The sequence below is a fragment of the Nelumbo lutea genome, chromosome 2 (assembly GCF_056320005.1).
Source record: "Nelumbo lutea isolate HS-2025 chromosome 2, American lotus-T2T, whole genome shotgun sequence".
In the NCBI taxonomy this organism is placed as follows: Eukaryota; Viridiplantae; Streptophyta; class Magnoliopsida; order Proteales; family Nelumbonaceae; genus Nelumbo; species Nelumbo lutea.
The window spans coordinates 90,232,450-90,255,597 of record NC_142685.1 but is presented as its reverse complement, the minus strand read 5'-3'; the positions used below and the strand labels follow the sequence as shown (position 1 = coordinate 90,255,597).

The 23,148-nt window shown below is 37.3% G+C and overlaps 1 protein-coding gene across 1 annotated transcript; it reads right to left on the bottom strand.

Moving 5' to 3' along the window:
• Positions 1-1,655: 1,655 nt before the first annotated feature.
• LOC148871794 (protein NRT1/ PTR FAMILY 5.4-like) lies at positions 1,656-9,705 on the bottom strand. Its single transcript, XM_088968141.1, has 4 exons — positions 9,550-9,705; positions 9,238-9,455; positions 8,607-9,145; positions 1,656-2,663 (listed from the first exon to the last, which is right to left on the bottom strand). The coding sequence occupies exons 1-4, from the start codon at positions 9,620-9,622 to the stop codon at positions 1,811-1,813; spliced, it is 1,683 nt and encodes a 560-aa protein (XP_088824267.1). The 5' UTR covers positions 9,623-9,705; the 3' UTR covers positions 1,656-1,810.
• Between the last annotated feature and the right edge of the window lie 13,443 nt (positions 9,706-23,148).

The following is a 23,148-nucleotide window of genomic DNA, read 5'->3' as shown; positions in this document are numbered from 1 at the left end:
TAAATCAGAGTCTCCATGATCTAATGACCCACTAAATTCAAAGTTCAATGACCTTTTATTCTCCTTTAATTTAAACTCTTCTGTGCTAAGAGAAGGGATCAGTTTGTTTGCACTGCGAATTTCATTTGCAGCAGACCATCAGTGTAATTATATGAAAGTACAAATAGGCTGAACATAAATTCTAGATCTTGTTTGTTTCAAATTTGAATCATTTGATTTTAACTCATTTGTTCCTGTTAAATGAAATAAAAAGTAATTAAAATGAAGTGGTGCCAACTTTATATGGAATGGAGAGAGAGGGTGTCATTTGTTTGGAAATGTGTGAAAGTAGCAAGATGATGTAATAACCACTTTATATGAGAGAGAATTGATATTAATTTTGCATATTTATATAGTTAATGAGTGAAAATGAGACAAAAAGTATAAATTTTGTATCAAGCAGGAATACAATAATAACTATAAAAGAAAGATGCAAAACTGAACAGGGTGAAAAACTTGTATCTTGTTCGGATTTGCACTGCAAACAAACAAAACCTAAGTCAATACTATGGGCTTATTTTATTAAAATGGATTCTATTTCATGAATCCTGTTGAATTTTTTCAGTAACCAAACTTGGAAAATGAATTATATTATTTCGCGACAAATAAACATTACGGTGCAATTTGGGAAAAAAAACTCCTCATCCCTTGCTTTCTTGGCAACCAAACAGACCAGAAAGGTAGAGGGAGATCTTTTGGAGAAATCAAAATTCAAGAGAGGTTTAAGCAATTGTCAAAAACTACAAATAAGGTTTGAGTAATAGTTTTAGGCTGGGTTCATTGAAAGCTGATGAAAAAATATCAATGCAAAAATACTTATACTCGTCTAAGTACTAATTGCCCAACGATCTGAAAATGACACTGCTTCATTAAGCAATTATAATATAAATAATTTTAAGAAAATACAAGTATTATATATATAGTATATGTATTATGTATGTATGTATGCATATATGTATATTTTTAAGTTGGATTGATTAATGGATTCATTTACGCCCTTGCTCATCTCCTTAAAAGTTTCTTTGTTTGAGAGAATTTAATCATATAATTTGTGCATGATTGTATATATTTATAAGTCGAGAGACCCTGTTTGATGCACGGACTTTGTTAAGTGCAATTGAAGCAAAAGGCGCTTTGTGATATTCCCAATTGGGCCAAGCCATACCAAGTCCAACCTAAGCATTATTTTTTGGTTATGTATTGTCAAATAAATTTGTTATAATTTTTTACTATGTTTAAATAGAACTTAAATGGGTTTTAATTTAATTTTACTTTTATTAATTATTATTAGATATTTTTTTTTAATTTTTATTATAATTATTATTTTATTTTAAATACAATTTAAATTTATAAAAATTGTTGATAAACTTTCAATGAGTCAAATCTCGAGAATTAAACTTGTTCTTTACTGGTATAAGCATTTAGCAGGTTTAAGTCTGCTGCCACCAAAGGCTTGTACAATGGGCTACATAACCAATCAAAAGTGAACACACAATGGGACCTACACCTTACATATTTGGAACGGTGGTGTATTCACTCTAGATTAAATGAAACAAAGACACAGTTTGTTGATATTTGAATATTTCACCAAAATTTGTATTCAATTTTTTACCATATATTTATAAATACATAAAATGTTGATATAAAATTATAATTTTCTATTACCCTTTGGCCCATTATTTGCTATGTCTACAACTACAAGACTGGTGCACTGCACTTCTATCTGGATGGGCCCAAAAGGCCCAAAAGAAACCAACAGGGCAACAGCCAATCATCCATCAAAACCTCTATGAAGAGCATCAGTATGGACTTTTCTGTAAACAAACAACTTGGCTATAACCATATACAGCCCAAGCCACAGAGAGCTCAGCCCTGCTAGTACCCAATAGTAATAGTCAAGGTGTGCCTTGTTAAGATTGTTGCTCAGCCATTCTTCTCTATGCCTTGAGCTGATCGACTGCACAATGGATATGATTCCACTGCTCAGTAAGCTTCCAACGCCAAATATGCTAAGGAAAGCTGCAGACCCAACGCTGCGCATGTCCTCCGGCATCTGATCGTAGAAGAGTTCAGTCAGTCCGATCACTGTGAATACGTCTGAAACTCCCCAAGCCATATACTGTGGAAGTAGCCACCACACGCTCATGGGCAAGGGTGCTTTTGGTTGCTCAACCAGCCCATGATCTTTGCTGATCTGAATCCTTCTGGCCTCTACCAGAGCTGCCACGACCATTCCGATTATTGAAATGACCAGGCCGATTCCGGTCCTCTGTAGCATTCTTATACCAGTTGAAATTCCGGTGAATCTTCTTGCAATCGGAACAAAAATCCGGTCGTATATCGGCACGAAACAGATGATGACTAAGGGAATTGAGACTTGAAGTGATGCAGAAGGTACAAGAAACTTGGATCCAATCCTTCTGTCCAATGTGCTACCTTGCTTAACGAAGAAGGTATTGATCTGGGCGAATACCACGGCGTACATCAAACCACTGAACCAGATTGGAGCCAAGCGAAGGAGGAGCTTCACTTCTTCTACTTGGGTCACTGTGCAAAGCCTCCATTTGTTTCTACAGTTGTTCAAGAAATCCACATCGTCTATGATTGTTGCTTTGTCAAGAAACCTGTAGTTACGTATACACACCTTTACGTAAGATGATTTCATGGCTACACCATGCAATTAGTTGATTCTTAATTTCTCAAGGACAATCTTGTCTTTTCAATTTAATAGTATTACTCTTGATTCACCTCAACATTTTTAATTAATGCTCTTTTCTATTTATTTGTATAATAATCTTCCATCTCTAAATTTGTTTTAAAACTTTGGACTCCAAGCAATAGATGTACAGCAAAGGAAAATCGGATTTACTCCTAACTGATCGCGCCTCACACCAATCTCAGTATATTGTAATCAGCCCCTCACAAGATTGCCCCCCACAACGTCCCACAGCACACCCCCGCCGTGTAGTGGGAATATCTCCGGATGATAATCCCAAAAATGATGATATCATCATCAGGAGATGTTCCTAATACACGGTAGGGATGTATTGTGGGACATTATGGGGGGCTGATTTGGTCTCATTTGAAATATCTTTTCATGAATGACAATTAAATATGGGATATGTTCTCATTAGACCTATTCAAGGGCCGAGCTTCGAGCCTGACTTTACACTATTTCAGGTTAAACTCTGGGCTGGGCTCATTCAAATTTTGGCGAAAGCCAAATTCAAACCTGACCCATTAATAGATTTAGTTTTCATGTACAGAAAGTGCTGTAAAAATGGTGTGAGGCGCTATCTTTGAGGAGTAAATCCGGATTCGAACAAATGTGGTTTTTCAAACGGCTAAAAAATTATTGAATTGAAAATAATTAATTTTCGGGACATGTAATCTGCAAATGCTTTGCCCTAATATAATGCCAAAATAATCTTCAACCACAATTGAAAAAAAAAATGACAAGTTAGATATCATACTTTTATTGTAATAAAAATGATTTTGGTATAAAATACTATAATAATGAAGTCAAACACTTTAACACTCGATCTGCTTTTGTCTCAATCAAACAGATTTTCAAAGGTCATTACTAGTAGACCAAACACCTTAAAAATGTCTACTTGTCCATTTGTTTATCATTCCTCGCAATCGTTTCGCTTTATAATTTTTTTTTTAAATTAGTATAAATAAAACAGGAGGTTTGAAATTTGAATAGCACAATATAAATAAGTCAGGAAACCAATTCTGTTTTACCCCAAACCTGGTCCTTGGACAAAAACTGTTCAATTAGTCAATAACCCGTTGATCTGGGCAGTCGAACCGTCGATCCATTCAACGGTTTTTTGGCCATTTTTTTGTTTTTTAATTATTTTTTTATTTTTTTATTTTTCATTTTTTTATCAGAACGAACTATCTGTTCGAACCAGATGGTCGAACCATTGACTGAAAACTGGTGGACAGAACGGTTCCATTTCCAGGTCGTTTTTTAAAACCATGTAAATTACATTATAATTGGGAATCATTTAAGACACTCCTATGGTTTCACATAAATACTAAGACCTACCCTATCTATTCTTAGGAACCATTTGTATATCCATTTAGAAATGGTTTTTATTCCAAAAATACCCATAAAAGTCTCATACTTTTAGAAATAAATCCTTCACCCCATATTATTTTATTGTAAAAATAAAACAAAATATAATAGGAAAAGCTATAAAACAAAAAGTAAAGTTAAAACAAATGAAGATAATTTCTTTTAGGGTAAATTACAAAGACCACCCTATACTTTCTTTTAGGGAAAAAACCCCCATGTACTATGACCGTGAGACAAAGACCCCTTCTATTAGCCTTCCGTCCAAAAAGCCATTATAATATTTTTAATTCCCATACTACCCCTGTAATAACTAGACGAGAAAAACACTCTTCATCTTTCCCGACCTTCTGATACGTACTACCCTTCCGATCCTTCACATTTCTCTCTCTCTCCCTCTCCCTCTCTCTCCTCTCTCTCCCCCTGTCTCTCTTCTTGCCCTTCCCCAACAGCATTGGGATTGAACCCATTTAATTCAATCCCTACCTCTCTCTCTCTCTCCCTCTCTCCATTGAGTTGGGGATAACGTTTCAACGCCTTATGGAGCCTCTGGAAACCAACGAACACTACATCTCTTCATTGCTTCTCTTTTGTGAAACCATTTACAGAAGATCTGCGGTATTGGCGTATGTAGTCCACGAATCCAACCACAACGTGACACCGACTCTGGCTCGTGGACTCAGTTGATCGCTGAATTCCCCCATATTGAATTGTTAAGAGAAAGATTTGCCAAATTTGTCAATTGTAGCCTCAGCTAATCGCTGAATTGCTAGAACAACTACTGATTGGTCTCCATTTTTCTCCTTTGATGATTCAAAGATATTTGAGCAGAGAGGAAGAGGGAATCCTGAGATGGAGATAAATAGAAAAAAGAAGAAAAGAGGAACCAAGTAAACAAGGCTGATAATCCAATGAATGTTGGAAGAAGTGAGGATTAATAGGAAAGGATCAAAGGATTGAGACGGGAAGGGGAGAGAAATTTCAAGGAAGGGTAGAGTGAGAGGGGGAGGGAGGAAATAGGTTTGTTCCATGTAGATTTGTCAAATCGGAGAATCAAAAGCTTGGAATGGAAATCTGCATAGTCTACAGATTTGGTGGTTAGTAAGTAGTTAGTCGATGGGCGTGATGATGCCAAAACCACGTATCTTCTTTAAATGGTTTTGCTAGTTAGTAAGTAGTCCATGAGTCCAATCACAGCAAACATGTTTAGGTCGAGACGTGATGCCGGCTCCATCTCCGCAAGTGTTGCAGGAGAGGCGGCTCCGCAAGTGCTGCAGGAGGAGAGTCTCCGGCTCCGTCAACTACAAGTTTTTCTCCCTTTGTTGGTTGCCATAGAAGCATAAGAAGTCAACGATGACGATGAGGAAAAGATAGAAGACGGAGAAAACGGAGATATGGGCAGACATTTGCTGTTGGGCTATCAAGCTTTGTAGTTTCCCATGATCACGGCATCGTCGACAACAGTTATAGAGACAAGATTGAAGACGGAGAAGAGAAGAAAGGGAAGATGAGAAATGGGTTTCCTCTGTCCCTTCATTTCAGAGAGTTGGGAGAGAGAAAGAATGAGAGAAGACGGTGAGGGAGAGGAAAAGAAGAGAAGAAAGGGAAAACAATAGGTTAAATAGGTTTTAAGAGAAAAAGGGCAAAAAGTAGAAAATAAAAAATGTTTAGTGGGATATTTTGGTAATTTAATGCATTTCGTCATCTGGCTTAACGGTCAAGGGAGGTCTTTGTCTCATGGTCATAGTACAAGGGGGTCTTTGCCACAAAACAAAATACAAGGGGTCTTTGTCACAAACCCCATAGTAATAGGGGTCTTTGTAATTTACCCTTTCTTTTATTTGTCTTGGCTGAACAAAATATAAGGGTTGCAAAACGTCATATCATGTTTCCATCTACGAGAACCAGCATTAAGTGATTGCAAAGTGAGGCTGTCTTAAGCAATACACAAATTATAGGTTAGGTAGGTTTTAGTAATTACGTAAAATCATAGGGGTGTATTTGTATACTACCCTTCATAATTTCACCCCAATGGGAAAGCACCTTCAACCATTAAAATGCAAGCCGTGTATTATATTTATACAGTTTACACCAAAGTCCCGTTCGTTTTTCCGGGTAAATACACTTATCCAAGTAAGTGTTTCCCAAAAAAGACTTACCCGGGTAAGTGCATTCACCCATGTTCTTTTATTTCGCATGTAAATAAGGCAATGACCATTTTATCCATAAAATTTAATTATTAAAAGAGGCATTTTTGTCCCATTCCCCCAGGTGGGAAAGTTATTTATTCGCCTAGGAGATGGGTATCATTTACTCGGGTAAGTGATAACCAGGAAAATAAACTTCCTCTGGCCCCTACATAAATCTGAACAAAGAACATGGGTTTCTTGGTCAATGGGAATCAAAATCCCATTGACCAACTTTCCCCCCTTTCAAAATCCAAAAAAAGAACGCCCCCCAAGTACAAGGGTTTGAGATATGATATCCAAAATAATTTGTGACCAATCAATCCATATCATAAATGTGTTAATGGTGGAATTTATCAAAATTCACGGGTGAATTTTAATTAGTGAAAATTCTTTTGGTATCATGTCTTTCCAGTATCATAAATTTTCCAAAAAAAAAAAGTATTATATTTATACCGCAATTTGTACTAAAAAATCAATAATTAAGATTAAGCATTGGATCATGTGGAAATGTATAAAATGCAAACATAAGTGTGACTCTAAAGCCCCATAATGCACCATACACTAATGTGAACATACACATTGCATAATAAACAGTATAAACTCTCCTTGTATTCATTAAGTTCGTTCCCATAAATAAATGTAAGAGATGCTTATAACCTTGTCATGTGTGACTAAAAGAGAAAAGAGAAAAGTAAGAAAGTTGTGGTAACTAATAGGAAATGCACCTTTGAGCATAAAAATACTCCATATGGTTGCTTACAAAGCAATTACATGTTCGAGGGTGCATTCCTAAGGGGGACCCATTTGGGTACCAGTAATAGGTAAACAGCAGATCACGAATGAATGGTAAAATGCATTTCTGTGAAACTTGCCACGTGGAAAGAAAAGAAGATGTAGTTAAACAAGTGGACCCTCCCATTGAGATTACACTCTTTATGGTGCAAAGAGGGGTTTCTAGACCAGTCCAGGTTGAAACGCCTTGAATGGACTTGACAGGCTTGTTTTGGCCTTGTATGGATTAATACAAGGGCTATATACGTGTCAATTTGGTCCGGGCCGGGTAATGAAACACCTATACCCAAATCCATCCCCATCAGTCCAGACCCTGTAAGGTATATATGTATGTAATGGACCTATGACTGATCCTATTATTGATCCAGATTATGAGGTGGACCCGATAAGACCCCATTATATGTTCCCCATAAAATAACAATTTCAGACATTTTATAAAATAAGTACAAGCAAAGCATGTGAACCCGGCCCTACTATAATTATTATAATTGAAACTCGACATGCAGAGATAAAAAATTGATAATTGAGACTCCAATGTGCAGACCCACATATTGTCTGATCATTATGGATTTTTCAGGTCAACTTTGGCAACCATTTAATTAGAGCTCCCAAACCGCCTCTCAGGACAGCTCGAAACACAAGAGTTCTTCCCAATTAGTAAGTGTCGTTTGGGAAGGCCGAAGCACAGCAGCTTCTGATTTTTATTTATTTTTTATTTTTTTGATAAATAACAGCTTCTGATTTTCCTAAGTGGTTCTCTCTTGGACAGTTTATAAGTTATGTTTGGAGAGTCAGCTGTCAGTCAGTTATTTAGAAAACTGTTCTCTTCGGTCTCTTTAAATAGCTTATATGAAATGCTTTAAAGCAATTGAATCAGAATCAGAATGAACTATTCCCCTCACATATTGGGTTCAAATTAAAATCTAAATCGGAATTAGAATTGGTTGAAATGGATTCTCTTTCTTTATTCCCAAGGAAGGGGAAGGAATGACCATTCCCTCAAATGAGAGAATGTTATTCTACCAAGAATGAAAATGATTTTGATTACGCCCAACCTAACAGTTAACATTCCAATTCCAATTCTGGGCCCCAAACCAAATGGACCCTTTACTGAAATTTCAACTCCACTCTCATAAGAGACACCAATTTTAAGAAGCAGTAATTTCGGCAGTTTGGATCTCATACCCACACTATCGACGCCTCAGTACAGTTGTACATTGAATATCTATAATATTTGCATGTTATTATTCATGGAGTGAGGAGATGTTTTCAATATACAGCTGCAATGCCATGTGGGTGGGATTCTTGTGGGTAAAAGATTTGAATTTCAATTTATCACTTAAAAATACAACCTTATTGATCAGTCAGTTGTTGAAATCACATCTCCGCCCCACCTGATGAATATCATCGAGACTGGTACTATCATTGGGGAGATGTTCAACCCGTTATTGCTACCGGATTTAATTAGACCACTGATCGGTTAAATGATCAAGACTTCTTACCTGAATTGATTGGTAGGAGCCAGGGTTCGACTCATGGGCTGATTGTTCATGGCCACACCAACTCTCCTCCCTTCTTCAATACTATTTATTCCTTGGCCTTCTTCCTTCGGAGCAGACAATCGCCACTTTCGGCCAGCAGCAACAAGCACCTGTGCTACTCGAGTTAATGCATTCCCTTTCGGCGCCGGCTGCCTATACGTCTGTCGTCCGAACAAAAACAAAACAAGCGCAACCACCATGGCTGCGACTGTAATTCCATAGCCAAGAGTAAATCCCTTGTTGTCCTGGATGTAAGTTACTATCAACAACGCTGCCATGGCTCCGCCACTCAGCCCAAAGTACCACCAGTTAAAGAATGAGCTCTTGGCTTTCTTCTCTTCTGGCTCATCTTCATCAAATTGATCCGCCCCAAATGTTTGAGTACACGGCTTGTGCCCGCCTACCCCAACTGAGACGATGTAGAGAGATAAGAAGACCAATGGTGGCCGAATTTGTGATGAAACTGCACTCGACACTGAGAATGTCAACAGACCCAATCCCTGTGGTTGAATCAAACATACGCATGATCATGATCAGGATCATTTGAAAGAAACCAGTAGTACTCAAACAAAACAAATTCAATCAGACCCACCAGTAGATAGATCAAAGATGAGATGAAGATAGTCTTGAAACGACCCAAGTAGGAATCAGCAATCACAGCTCCTAACAAGGGAAGGAGAGTCGATACTCCAAACCAGATATTCACGTTCTTGGCTGCTGTTGCATTGGACTCACCAAGGGACTGGGTGAGATAGGTGAAGAGGTTCCCCATCATGCCGTAATAAGCAAACCTTTCAGCAATTTCAACTCCTGTTATACGAGACAAGTTCAATTAAGAAACCACTTGTCTTTGAGGAACTACAAGAATTAGCATCAAGTTTAATTAAACAATAAAACTGCTTACCAATGATGTATCTGGCCGATCTCCATCCACCATGAGATGATTTCTGTTGCAGAGAAGCCTTCATAGGCTCCATTGCCGAGAAACCTTCAGTGGGAATACGGTGGAATTATTACAGGAGAAATAGTAGCAACTCCCCCCTCCTCCTATACTAATATCAAGCTCAATTCTGGCCTTATCAGACTTAAAATGCTTTAAAATGGGATTCAGCCAAAGTGTCCTCTCAACACCCAGGGCCCAGAGGCCCCAAATGGGGTCACCATGTCCATGTCATTGTAGGCTTCCGTTTCCATCTTCAGGAGTGTTATCCTCTTAACTGTTGGATGGAGACTTATACAGGTAGTGTGCTGAGGATCTACAGTCAGGGTTATTTGGCCTTGTTGACCAAGATAGTAGTTTCTAAATATTTCGGTTTCAACTTTCATGCTTGTGTCCTACAACTCCTATTCTCATTTTATTCTTCCTTTTTAAGGCTCTTCATTTGTTTTTCTCAGGTTGAGACTGAAGGATTTGTTTGGTTGTTGGGGCCCTAATTCCCCACCTCCATTTGGCTTTCCTGATTTTAGCTATTCCTTCATTTAGCTAATTAAAGAGCAATAAGTGATGACACCAATTTTAGGGTTGTGTTTGGCTCAGGAACACTAAAGAGTAATTAAGGATAGGCCGGGTACTTATGGGACAACTGTCTGCAGAAAATTTACCCTGTGCTTACGTGCTCACTAAATGCGCCTACTTGATCTAGACTCACTTTTCTAATACATACATTTACATTTACTATTACTATTAGTCTAGGGTTTAGCAATGCCTATCAAACATACAGATACAGTAAAAAAGTGAATTCCATCAACAAGGAAGAAATTGTGGATTTGGATTTGAATTTGATCAAATCAATATGACTGTTCTATTTATGACTGGATTGAAAACAGAACAACTCTAATTGCATTTGATCTAATCCAACTCTATCTAAATATAAAAGTTATATTAAATTATAGACTGCCATACAACACTTTGGGGTAGTGATGCTAAGCCCCCAACTTTCATTTGTGACAGACTCATCCTCAAAATTCAAATTTCAATATTTTGCACCTGCTCATTCAAATTTTGATAGTCTGAGAGAAGAAAATACCGTGGTTTTTAAAACCGTTCCAACGGTTAACCGCCCGGTTCAGCGGTTTATTAATAAAAATCAATGGTTTTAGAAGAAATTTCGGTTTTGGGGAAAATCGAAACTAATCACCTGACCGGTTCTTAGTTTTTTCAGTCTGACCGTCTAGTCCGATGCAGATTTAAAAATTATGGAAAATACCAAAATAATGAAAATAGGCATGTTACAATGCCATATCTCTTGTTGTGTTTTGTCTTTTGCAACTTTTAGTGTTTGTATGTGATGGTGCATGATTTGGCAACTCCTTATTGGAGGACAACTTGGACCTTGGGCTGATGAGGTCGGTAGACCAAGCTGTAAGAAGACAGAGTCAAGGTACATAGGATGTTTTACCTGGGGTGAGTCTTTGATGCTTAAGTCATTAATGAGAATAGAAAGAGAGAAAGAGAACTTAGAATGCAATGAGCAAGGTTAGTGCACAATCGTATGTACCTTTTGTAGGTGAAGGAGGTGCCTTTATATAGGCATCAGTCTCACGTAGCGTATCTGAGATCTCCGGGTGAGCATGGCTTATCGGCCCACCATCCTCGGAGGTGGTTTTAGCAGAAAGTGATAAGGCTTATACGATTATCTCCGAAGCGGGTGGCACAGAACTTAGTTCTATAGATCAAGTAGCATGGTCCCAGAGGATTCGAAGATAATAAGTCGCACGTAAAGGAAGTCGGTTCCCACGTCATGTAGGTCACCACCTCAAACCTCAGTCAGGTCAATAAGTACCTGACAGGAGGTTGGCCTTCCTGCCAAGGTTTCTGGTCTGCTCTGCCGAGGTGCATAAGTTGCATAAGGCTATTCCCTCCTCTGCCCTAGCCGAGGTGATGCTAGGCACTCACACCAGTCTCTCGAGGCGTCCAAGGTGTGTCCGAGACAGAGTTGAGGTGGTTCTGACTCATCCGATAAGGGCACGTCATTGCCTATGTAGCATTGAGGTGTTGTGCAACGGTTTAGAAGTGCCATGTGGTGCAAAGTCATTGGAGGGTCAAATTACCCCTAATCAATTGCCCCACACTCCCAAGTTGATGTTAGCTCAGGGAAGGGAGTAGCCCGTTGTAGGAGGTCTCTAACCCAAAGTTACTTAGTTTAGTAGGTTCGTTTGTGCCGACATAGTTCACTCGTCCGAACTGGTCTAATAGGTCGCGTTGGGGGGCATAAAGACTTTGTGTAGAAAATTCGAATTTCAAATAGGGTGTGTGAAATTTAAATTTGAAACCGTTCTTGAAACTTGAAGCGGCGCTCCCCTGGGAACGATCAGATTGAATGCATTATAGCCATCAGTTGCGCAAGTCTTCTATCTATATATAGGGGGGCCATGGGGGGTCCCATTTGCACAATTTCCTGGAGTTTTTTGGAGCATAAGTGAGGGAGGTTGGAGAGCTCGGAAAACACAGGTGAGGCTATTGAGGTCAGTCTAGTTTTTTCTCAGTCCCATAGATGAGTCCTTTTCGCTTTTTGTTCTAGTATTTATGTTTTCCGGTGAGTTAAAGGGGGAGTAATACCAGGACACTCGAGCCGAGGAGGGGATTTGGCTCAAGAGAGGCGAGGATCTCAAAAATTGGCCTCGACCTCTCATCGCCAACCAAAGACCAGGTCAGAGTTTGGACCCACCGAGTTGAGTAGTGAGGAAATAATAGACTTAATCGATACCTACTGCATACCAGATGAGTTCTATGCCTTCAAGGAGGCATTGGTGGCCAGACTCCATTTTCCTCTCCACCCTTTTATTTATGAAGTGCTTAGGTTTTACGACATCACTTCAGGTCAACTCCATTATGACCATTGTCAGTACCATCTCCTTTTTCCATCACGTTGAGTTTTTCCTATCCATCGATATCTTCTTGGGGCTCTGCCAAGTAAAATGTATGCCCTGTTGAGCCCTACTACTTTTACTTGAGTTACCGAATTGGCTTCAAACTCTTGGATAGATTCCCTATCAAGGTAGTGCAATAGAATAGGAGGTTCTTCTTCTTGTCCTAGGAGAATGACTAGCCTATGGGCACGACCTAGAGGGATGACCTTAGAAAGGTCCTACGAGTTTCTAACCAAGATAATGCTTATCGGAGCTAGTTTGAGCCCTCAGGGTAGGTCATCCTTATCGTACTTGACTTTTCTCCTGGTCTGATATGCTTTATTTCCTTGACTAACTTTTCCTTATTCCTATGGCAGATATGTCCAACACCCCATCTATCCCGAATGCTGCAAAGAGGCCCTCCAAGAAGAAGAGAAAGGCCGGTGATTCTTCCCATACATTAGCAATGGAGCAGGAGTCGGCAGAAAGGAGGTCGGTTGAGAGGGAGCGTGAGGAGGAGGGTGGAGACCTGATGTATGTCAACCCAACCTCTTATTATATGCTGGATCCAATTGCCCATACGGTGATGCCTCACGTGCCTACACCCGAACCTGCCCCATGGTTCTACTTTAATTCCTCACTCGCACGTTATTACAACAAACCGGATATGGGATCCCCACATCACCCAGTGGGGGGAGGAATCCTCCTTCCTATGGATGTTCAGGTCTACGGCGACCAGCCCTCTGCACAACTCAATACGAAAATGATTCAGGTTGAATTAAAATCAAATTGAATAGTTTGGATGGTCCAAACATTGAATTGGACCAATCCAGAATAATTCAAAGTATCCATCACATTGGATTGGACCTGGCCCATCTATAATGGACTCATAATGGACCAGATCAGATTGAACCAGTATTCGATCCATTGACAATCCTACCCAAAATAGTATAGAGTGGCATCTGTATTTTACCCCTAAAATTTATACAATTAGGTCACTCCTACCTTGGTCAGACAAAGGCATCTTACCCCCTCTTGGTATCTACATCCTAAATTTTAAACCCTAAACCAAAACCTTAACTCTAAACCCCTGAAACTTAGGCGTAAAATGCACTTGGGTCAGGTAGGTGACTTGGTGTGAGTGTTGTATTTCTAATAGAGGGTCAAAGGTTCAATTGTAAGATAAGTTATTTGAAATCATTTTATTCATGATCATATGCATCATATGCAATATCCAAGTCATTCCGAGCTCATTTATTAATAATATTTTTTTTTCTGATAGTTTACCGCTTGATTTGTTAACAATATTATAATATCTGAACCCTAAGTTTTAATTCTCATTGAAATATTAATGGTTTGAATTTGAATCTAGGTCCGTATCTGATTTGAATTAAAAAGATCATCATCACCTTTTTTTTCCCCTTTATGGTTCACGTTTCACAAGTTGCAACAAGAAGAGTTGACTTTCGTATCATCACATCCCACCATGAGGCACTTGACAAAGCGTGTTAGGTCTCTGCCTTTTATTTGTCAAAACCTCAATTAAAACATGACAAAAATGGTGTTTGATACTCAACTTTTTCTTTTTCTTTTTATAATGATAAGTGGATTAGGGAATAAGGTTAGAATGTTTTAAATATTTAAAAAAATTATGCATTGAGGTATCCAAAAACATCCGGATATATTGATAGAAGGCGATATGCTTCATATGTTGTGCATATGTATCAATATTTTAATCCTTGAATAAAAGTATATATTATAAGATCATATTATTCTCGAAAAAATGTGGGGAGGAAATCTAATGGGGTAAAAATATGATTTATGATTAAATACTTAAGTCTCAATTTGGAAGGAGTACAAATACAAATTTGTAGAGTGCAAAACCTTATATTTTATATTATTTTGTATATATTTATATTGTACATATTTGCATTTGTACTCTTTCCAAATTAAGCCTTAGAGTGTAAATACAAGGTTTAGAAATATTGTAATACAAGATTTTGCATTCTTCCCAAACTTGTATTTGCACTCTTCCTTGTATACAGTATTTCTAAACCTTGTATTTGTACCGTAAATTTTTATATTTGCACTCTTCCCAAACTGAAATCAAAATATCCCTTGAGATAAATTACAAATATTGAAACATAACTTGAATTTAAAAAATTATTTTGAAACTATCTTGGATGGTTGGGACCTCAAATTCCAAACGACAAATATATCCATTCACAAAAGGACCCTTCTGCAATCTTGAACCCTCGCATACCTCACATCCATACACAAAAATTAATGTTGTGTCAATTCACCACACTTTTAGATATGCGCTACAAACAAGCTGTGTACAATGGGCTACAAAGGAATTTCTAAAGGTCATGTGCTATATGCAAATGGTGATTGATGGAAGGTGGTCTTTGTCCTACGACATTATTTTGAGGGATAGCATAGTCATTTCAGAAAAGTTAAGGTATGTTTTAGTGTTTGTGAAAAACTTAAGTGGGCTTAAGTGTTTATCCCTATCATATAAATTTATAGTAGTTCAAGCTATCTCATATGGAAGTCCCAATTACAATGACAGAGTGGAGAACTAACTCATTAAATGGATGATTAATTAAAGGTAGGAATCCAAGGTCATTTGCAGTTTCCAAATCAATTGCGTAGGGGTGTTTGTCATTTGTTTTCCAAAAATTTGTTGATGCAGAAGCTATTTTTATTTTAGAAAACAAAACCATTCACATTGGGGAAGACCCCTCAATATCCCCATCTCTCTCTTATGTACCATATTAAATATAATGAGATTAGCTTGTAGCTACGAGTCGAATGTAGGTTTAAAAGAATTCACATCTGCGCCCCATAAACTTCTTACAACATATCCCAACCGTGTATTGGGAATATCTCTCACTGACAACTTTGGGAGATACTCCCAATGGATGCTGAGATGTGCATGTGGGGCATTTGTTGGGTGCAGATCTAAACTCGGTTTAGGATGGTATGTGGTTCCTAAATCACCCTCAAAACTCTAAAAAATTTGTTTTCAGAGGTCAATGATCATTAGAAATTTAGAATGGAAGTGTGTCAACTGGTTCAGTTGGTAAAGTCTTCGGCTGGATTTGAGACTTGGGATGAGGTGGTTGGTTTGGGGGATGTGCTAACCCCTGTGTAGGAGATCGAATCTTCTACCCACAAAAACGCTACTCATACAACACTACAGACATGCATCTTCCTATGAATGATAACTGAAATGTTCCTAATGTGCAGCTATAGTGACTTGTAAATAAAGTTAGACTCTGTCTATAGCCCTATGAAATTAAAAGAACAAAAAAAAGTGCTCACTAAGTATGAATATCTCAAACACACCTCTGAATTCTAAAAATGCCTCTTCAAATTTAAGAGGCGGGTCCCTCTTTAGCAAGAGAACAGTGATGTGAGCCACAAAAAAAAACAAAAAAGAAAAAAGAAAAAAAATCGAACACAAGAGGTTAGGTTTAACTACTAAAGAGAGTTAAGAGACAAACGAGAAAATTTTCCAGAGGGAAAAGCATATTTGATGTGAGAGAGAGTATGGGATATAATTTTCAAGAAATGAAGAACTTTGGGTGGAAGGGATAAAGTAGGGGATATAGTTTTCCATGGCATAACTGAAAATTGGTATTGATTCAGTGTTTTTAATAAACACCCACTAACTGTGCTTAGGGTTTAACCCTAGCAACTAAGACAAGTTGCTCCAACTCCTTTGCAACACACTAGTGTCAGCCTTATTAGGATAAACTCTCCAAATTTATCTAATGGCTGAAAACATTCTAAATTAACACGAGTCTCTTAAGTGTCTAATTTAAAGGGTAATACATACAAATGTAGTAATATCAACATGAAACAACAATGTACTTTATTCATTTACATATAAACATTTATGTACATCAAACTGATTGGAGCTAAGGGCATACACTATCTAACAACTCCCACTTGCACTTAGGTCCAATCAGGTATAAGCCTTAATCTCATACTATCCATGTGTTCTTCAAACACTTTCTGTGTCAATGGCTTAGTCGTGGGTCTACCACATTTTTCGTTGATGCTACATTCTAAATGCGGATGTCTCCTCTACTAATAATTTCCCATAGAATGTGGTACTTTCTCTTGATGTGCTTCGACTTCGAATGGGCTCTAGACTCCTTAACCTAAGCAATGGCTCTAGTGTTTCACATAATAGTGGAATGAGTGATGTGCTGGATGGTATGACTCCTAATTCCTAGACGAATTTCTTCATCCAAATCGCTTCATTGGTAGTTTCACTTGCGGCAATGTACTCGGCCTTAGTTGTGGAATCTACTATGGAAGTCGGCATTTGTGTACCCAACCATCTGTAGTAAACTATATTGAATATAAGATAATAATCTTTGGTTCTTTTAAGGTATTTCAATATGTTTTTTACAGTTGTCCGGCACTCTCGTCCTAGATTAGATTGATATCTATTCACAACACTTATGGCCTGAGCAATATCTAATCGAGTGCACAATATAGCATACATGATGCTCCCAATGACTAAGGCATAGGGAACCTCTCTCATATCCTTTATCTCCTCGGAGGTCTTAGGTGACACTGCTTTGACGATCTTGTCAATGTAAATAGATTGGGATAATCCAATTAACTTCTTCGATCTATCTATATAGAGTCAAAATCCTAAGATGTAAGAGGCTTCGCCAAGATCTTTCATTATGATTAATACTCATGCATCATTCCCAATGAGTAGAATGTCGTCTACATATAGAACCAAGAATGTAACCTTATCTCCCACGGTCTTTCTATAAACATGGGGTTCATCGAGATTTTGCTCGAAATCAAATTGTTTGACAGTTGAGTCAAATCGGATGTTCAAGATTTTGGAAGCTTGCTTTAATCCATATATACACACTATGTGTTCCTGACCCTTGGCAATAACGCCTTCCGGCTACTATATATAGATATCTTCACTAAGATCTCCATTCAAGAATGCCATTTTGACATCCATTTGCCAAATTTTGTAGTCGTAATGTATAACTATAGCTAATAGTATCTTAATGGATTTGAGCATAACCACAGACTAAAAGGTATCTCCATAATCAACTCCTTTCTGAGTATAACATTTCACCACAACCTGAGCTTTATAGGTCTCAACCTTTCCATTAGGGCCCTTCTTTCTCTTGTAGATTCACTTGCAACTAATTGCTTTTACCCTAGAGTATGGGTCTACAAGTCCAGACTCTCTTGATTTTTATCAAATCCATCTTAACTTTTTCGGCATCTACCCACTTCAAGAGTCTATATCTAACATATCTTTCGTATAAGTCATGAAATCTTCCTCACTATCCATTACTTTCATCAAGTAATTTTCTTGATCATAGTCAAATCATACAAGATTTTTAAATACTCAAGTAAATCCTCTAAGTTGGATATTGTCATATGGAATTTGTAGATTAACTCCCACTACCCCTGAGCCCCCTCATCAAGATTGACTTTTTGATGATGATTGTTTAGGATGTAGTCCTCTTCTAAGAATTGGACATTTCGACTAACAAAAACCTTTTGTTCTTGGGGGTCATAGAAAAGATACTCAATAGAGTCCTTGGGGTATCCTACAAATAGGCAACTTGCTTTGGATTCCAATTTGCCTGCACTTATCTTTTTGACATGCTAGACAACCCCATATTTTCAAGTGCCTAATACTTGGTTTTTTTTGCTAGTCTAAAGCTCATAAAGAATCTTAGGAACTAACTTGATTGGAACCTGGTTCAGCACATAGATTGTAGTCTTTAATACGTGTCCCCAAAAGGATATGGGTAACTCTAAGTGGACGAGAAGTGACCGAACTATATCCAATAAAGTTCAATTTTTCTCTTTGGTACATCGTTTAATTGTGGTATAGCAGGAGGAGACAATTGTGATATAATCCAATTGTCCTTTAAGTAGTCTTTGAATTTGTTAGAGAGATATTCACCTCCCCAATCTGATTGAAGGATTTTGATTTGTCTCCCCAACTATTTCTCAAAGTCAAGTTTTAACTTATTGAACTTTTCAAAGGATTCAAACTTATGTCTCATTAGGTACATGTAACCATACCGAGAATAGTCATCGGTGAAAATTATAAAGTGGGAGTGTTGATTTCATGTCCTAACATTTATTGAATCACATACATCAGTATGTATAAGGTCAAGTGTGTTCGTACTTCTTTTAGGCTTACTTGTAAATGGCATTTTTGTCATCTTGCCTTAAAGGCAAGGTTCAGAAGTTGGTAGATATTCCACTATGAAAAAATCTGGAAGACCATCTTTCACCAATCTTGTGATACATTCTTTATTTATATGGCCAAGTTAATAATGGCACATGCATGTGGGATTAATCATTTCTCATGTTCTTTTCTTGGGGATGTGTTCCATCATTTGTTTCTAGATAAGGGTAGAGAACATAAAGACCATTCTCAATTTCTCAATAAGGAATTTGTTACTCAATATAATTGTAATCTCATAACTAAATAAAATAGAATAATTATCCTTACAGAGCTTAGAAACTAAAATCAAATTTATTCTAAGTGATGGAACATAAAGACAATCTTTTAAAGTAATAGTCACTTCTCTAAAAACTAAACCTACTATTCATATAGCAGCAAATGCAATGGTTGCATATGTCCCCAATTAAAACAAGACATCATCTTATTCAACCTTTTGCTTTCTTTCAACCCCTACAGTGTGTTACATGCATGAGTAGAGCTCTAGAGTTAATACACCAAGATGCAAAAGTGACCAACATATTGGTCTCTATGATTGAGTTTCAAAATTACATTTTTTCTTCTTCTTGAGGGATTCCAAATATTGACAATTCCTCTTCCAATGCCCGATCCCGTTGTAGAAGTGGCATTCATCTATTGACTTGTCTTTCTTCTACTTCTTTTGTTTCCCACCCTTCCTCTGAGGCCTCTTCTTGACCTTTCATTTCTTCCTACCAGATTTTTCTCCAACAAGCATGGCCACTAGATTGTCCTTTTTAATCAATTTCTCGTATCTCTGCAATATATTGCCAAACTCTTGCAAGCCAAGTGTTAGATTGTTCACGTTGTAGTTCATGACAAACTGATTAAAGGATGTAAGTAGAGAATTTAAGATGGCATCAGTATTTGTGTCATCATCCAGCTTGGAACCAAGAGCCTCCAGTTCATTAATAAAACCTATCATCTTCATGACATGGTCATGAACTAGTTGGTTCTCAGTCATCCTAGTGGTCATTAACAATTTGATGACATTTTTTCATGTAGGACGATTTTGCTCCTCATACATGGTCTAGGATAGAGTTTTCTAGTAAAGCAATGATGTAACATCAGGCAAGAGTTTTTCTCTTCCCATTCCAAATATTCCCTTCATCTTGCCTCATAATCTCTATCAGGGGACGTTACAGTGTCGAGTTGGTGGCAATTTTATTCAATTTCTCTTACGTTAAAACCAAGTTAAGGTTACGAAACTAGTCTGTGTAATTTGGTCCCTTGAGTTTGTTGTCGTCTAATAATCTAGCGAACAGTCTATGTGCCATTTCTGACAAATAACACAAATATATTAGTGATGAGAGTAGAATTTATCATATTTTTATCCCCAATTATTCTATCTTTTATACTAAATTAGCATCTAATTGGACTCATATCTCTTGTATTTTGGTTCAGGGTACGAAAGAAGGCATCAAGAGCAAAGAAAGACAAATCGGATGATTTTTTACAGTTTCAATATTATTCAGTGATCTGGGCCTAACTCGCGTCTCAGAACTCTGAATGGGCTGATTCAATATCCATTGGAAAGATAAGAGAAAAAGCCACAACTTTCATGTTTTGGGCTTTGGCAGATTCGGCCTGCATCGAAGTCAAATCTGAGCTTAAAGTCGGGGCAATTTCATAAGAAGGCCCAATCTGCAGCTGAAGCCCAACTCGCAGAAAAGCCTGGCTGAAGCCCAATTCGCAAAGGATGTCTATTATGAATCCAAGAACAAGAAACTGAGAAGAGTTCTTCCAGATCTAAATTCTTGATGTAATCTTAGAAAGATAAAAGAATTGAGTTCATTAGATAAAGAGATAAGAATAGGATTAGAATAGGACTTCCTATTCTTGTAAGATAAAATTCAAGATGAAGTAGGAGACCACCCCCTCCCCTTAAACTATATAAAGGAGAGGAAGGACCAGCTTTAAACATCACTGAATCACTTGATCACTGAATCATTCAACTTCTGATTTGAATCAAGGAGCAATGAGCAATCAGTCAATAAGTGTTCAAGAAAGGTTCAAGAATTCAAGAAACTTCAAGAAGAGGAGATCTCAGCACCATAGGCGAATTCAAGAGTTCTTTCTTCCCCTTTGTTTGTTTTAATTCCATTATGAACTGATTTGTTTCTTACTAGGGCTATGGAAAGCCTAACCATGTTAATGAATATATTTGTATCTTCTTGATTTATCCAAGATTGTGATTTCCATATAGTCTATGAATTATTGTGCTTAATGCAATTAAGAGCTTGGCCACCTCTTAATTGATTTGGGTTACGTGAATGAATTGAGAGAGGAATTCACATAATTGACAGAATAATTCATAGTGTGAATTGAATGGTATATAGAGATATATATACATGATTCATCTGAATTTAATGGTTTTCTTGGACCTAATGCACTTCTATCTTGAGAGCTCTACTCGAGAGATCGAAGGGTTATCTGATGGGCGTATGTTTAATATATTTCGAGAGAAAATATTAAATAAATTTGTGAAAATCTCAGCTTATGGGAATATAAATTAGTCTTGGATAATTGGACCCATCAATATTCATTACATTGGTTAGGTGGACCAAAAGTCCTAGCGATTTCATCATTGCGTATTTGGTTAGTGATCACCTTTGTTTCCATTTTCTCTTTGTTCCTGTTTTTATTTTCAATAGTTCTTATTTCCTTAAATCTAAATTTCGACTGTCCAAATAATTAGAAAAGACTGTGATTCTAATACTTATTTTGTTAAATCCCCATGGGAACGATATTATTATACTACTTGATAACTAGTGCACTTGCTAGAGTTATATATTTATAGCTATCAATTAGTCCACAACCTAATTATTGCTTCATGTTATGTATCATAGAAAGGACTTTTACCTATGTTCCATTTCCATTTGTTTATCTCTGAGATTTTCTTTTATCTCAAGGACGGAGACATTATTCATAACCCCATCACTTTTTGTGAACCCATTTGATGAGATTTTCCTTTGGCCTTCATCAGATAAGGTTCATTGTCATTTTAGGTTAAACCTTTTTAGCTAGTAAGTGTTGACTCGTCATATTGAAAGCCACTAGTTTATGATGCCCTTATCATCCTATGAAGCAATCCCACTGTCTTAGTAAAACGGATAACTCAATTTTATGGTGCATGTCTGCTCACCAATTTAGCCTATTTTCATGTTAATGATAGAAGGCCTTTAAAGATATCATCTTATGATATTCTCTATCTTATTGCACTCATATTAATCATGAGGGAACAAGTATATTAATCCCTAGGTCAGATTTAGGTCTTACTATAGTGGCTCCAACTGACTTTTCATAAAGTCGTATTTAAATTGACCCTAAATGGGTTAGGGTTCCCGTGGGGTTCCTCTTTGGAAAGAAAACAAGGGAATGGCCCATTAAAGGGAGATCATACAATGATCCATAGACATCATGGCAATGATGTGCATTCAGCCATGATGGGCGTAGAGAGCCACACAAGTCTTTTCATGGGCCAAGCACTTATGGCCCATGTACGAATCACATTTACATAGCACATCACACATAAATGATCAAAATCAAATTAACTTTTCAGTTTTGCTCATCTATCTCCAAGGTCCAAGGCATAACTGGAAATTGGTCAAAGTTCAGTGCTTCTAATAAACACCCACTGGTTGTGCTTAGGGTCTAACCCTAGCAGCTGAGACAAGCATCTCCAACTCCTTAACAGCATACTAGTGTCAACCTTGTTAAGATAAACTCCTCAAATCTATCCAATGGCTGCGAACATTTTAAACTAAAAATAGTCTCTTAAGTGTCCAATTTAAGAGGTAATACACAAAAATGTACCAATATCAACATGAAACAACAAAATACTTTATTCATTTACATATAAAAGTTTATGTACATCAAGCTGATTAGGGCTAAGGGCATACACTATCAACACAAACATAATCTCATATGTGAATTGGATTTCACAATTTTTTGAAAAAAAAAATAAAAGAAAATGAAAAAGAAAAACCAATGGGAAAGGCAAAGGCACACAATTGTCTCCATCATATATATATATATATATATATATATATAGATATAATGCTCTTTAATGATGTTTGGTTTTGGCAAAAAAAGAAGGGAGAAATGTAAAGATGGTCTTTAAGTTCCATTTGGGAAGAATGCAAATGCCGGTTCAGTGCATGTATGCATCCTGGTTTAATTTTGCTGGTTTTTAGTAAAAATGCATTTATGTACTGAAAATAATATCAAAGCAAATTCCAAAACATGTTTGCATTCAAAATAAGAGCAAAGTTTACATCTAAAAAACAAATTTAAACTTTTGCACTCAAAGTTGTTCAATGTAAAAAAGGTGGGTTTCGCCCTAAAGATTTTATTTGTACCCATCAGAACCAAAAATCA

Bases quoted from the DNA above. Each gene is read 5' to 3' on its own strand.
- LOC148871794 (XM_088968141.1), bottom strand. From the start codon at position 9,622: ATGGAGCCTATGAAGGCTTCTCTGCAACAGAAATCATCTCATGGTGGA. The intron at 9,456-9,549 runs GTAAGCAGTTTT...CTCGTATAACAG, and splicing joins ATCGGCCAGATACATCATTG to GAGTTGAAATTGCTGAAAGG. The intron at 9,146-9,237 runs GTGGGTCTGATT...ATTCAACCACAG, and splicing joins CATCTTTGATCTATCTACTG to GGATTGGGTCTGTTGACATT.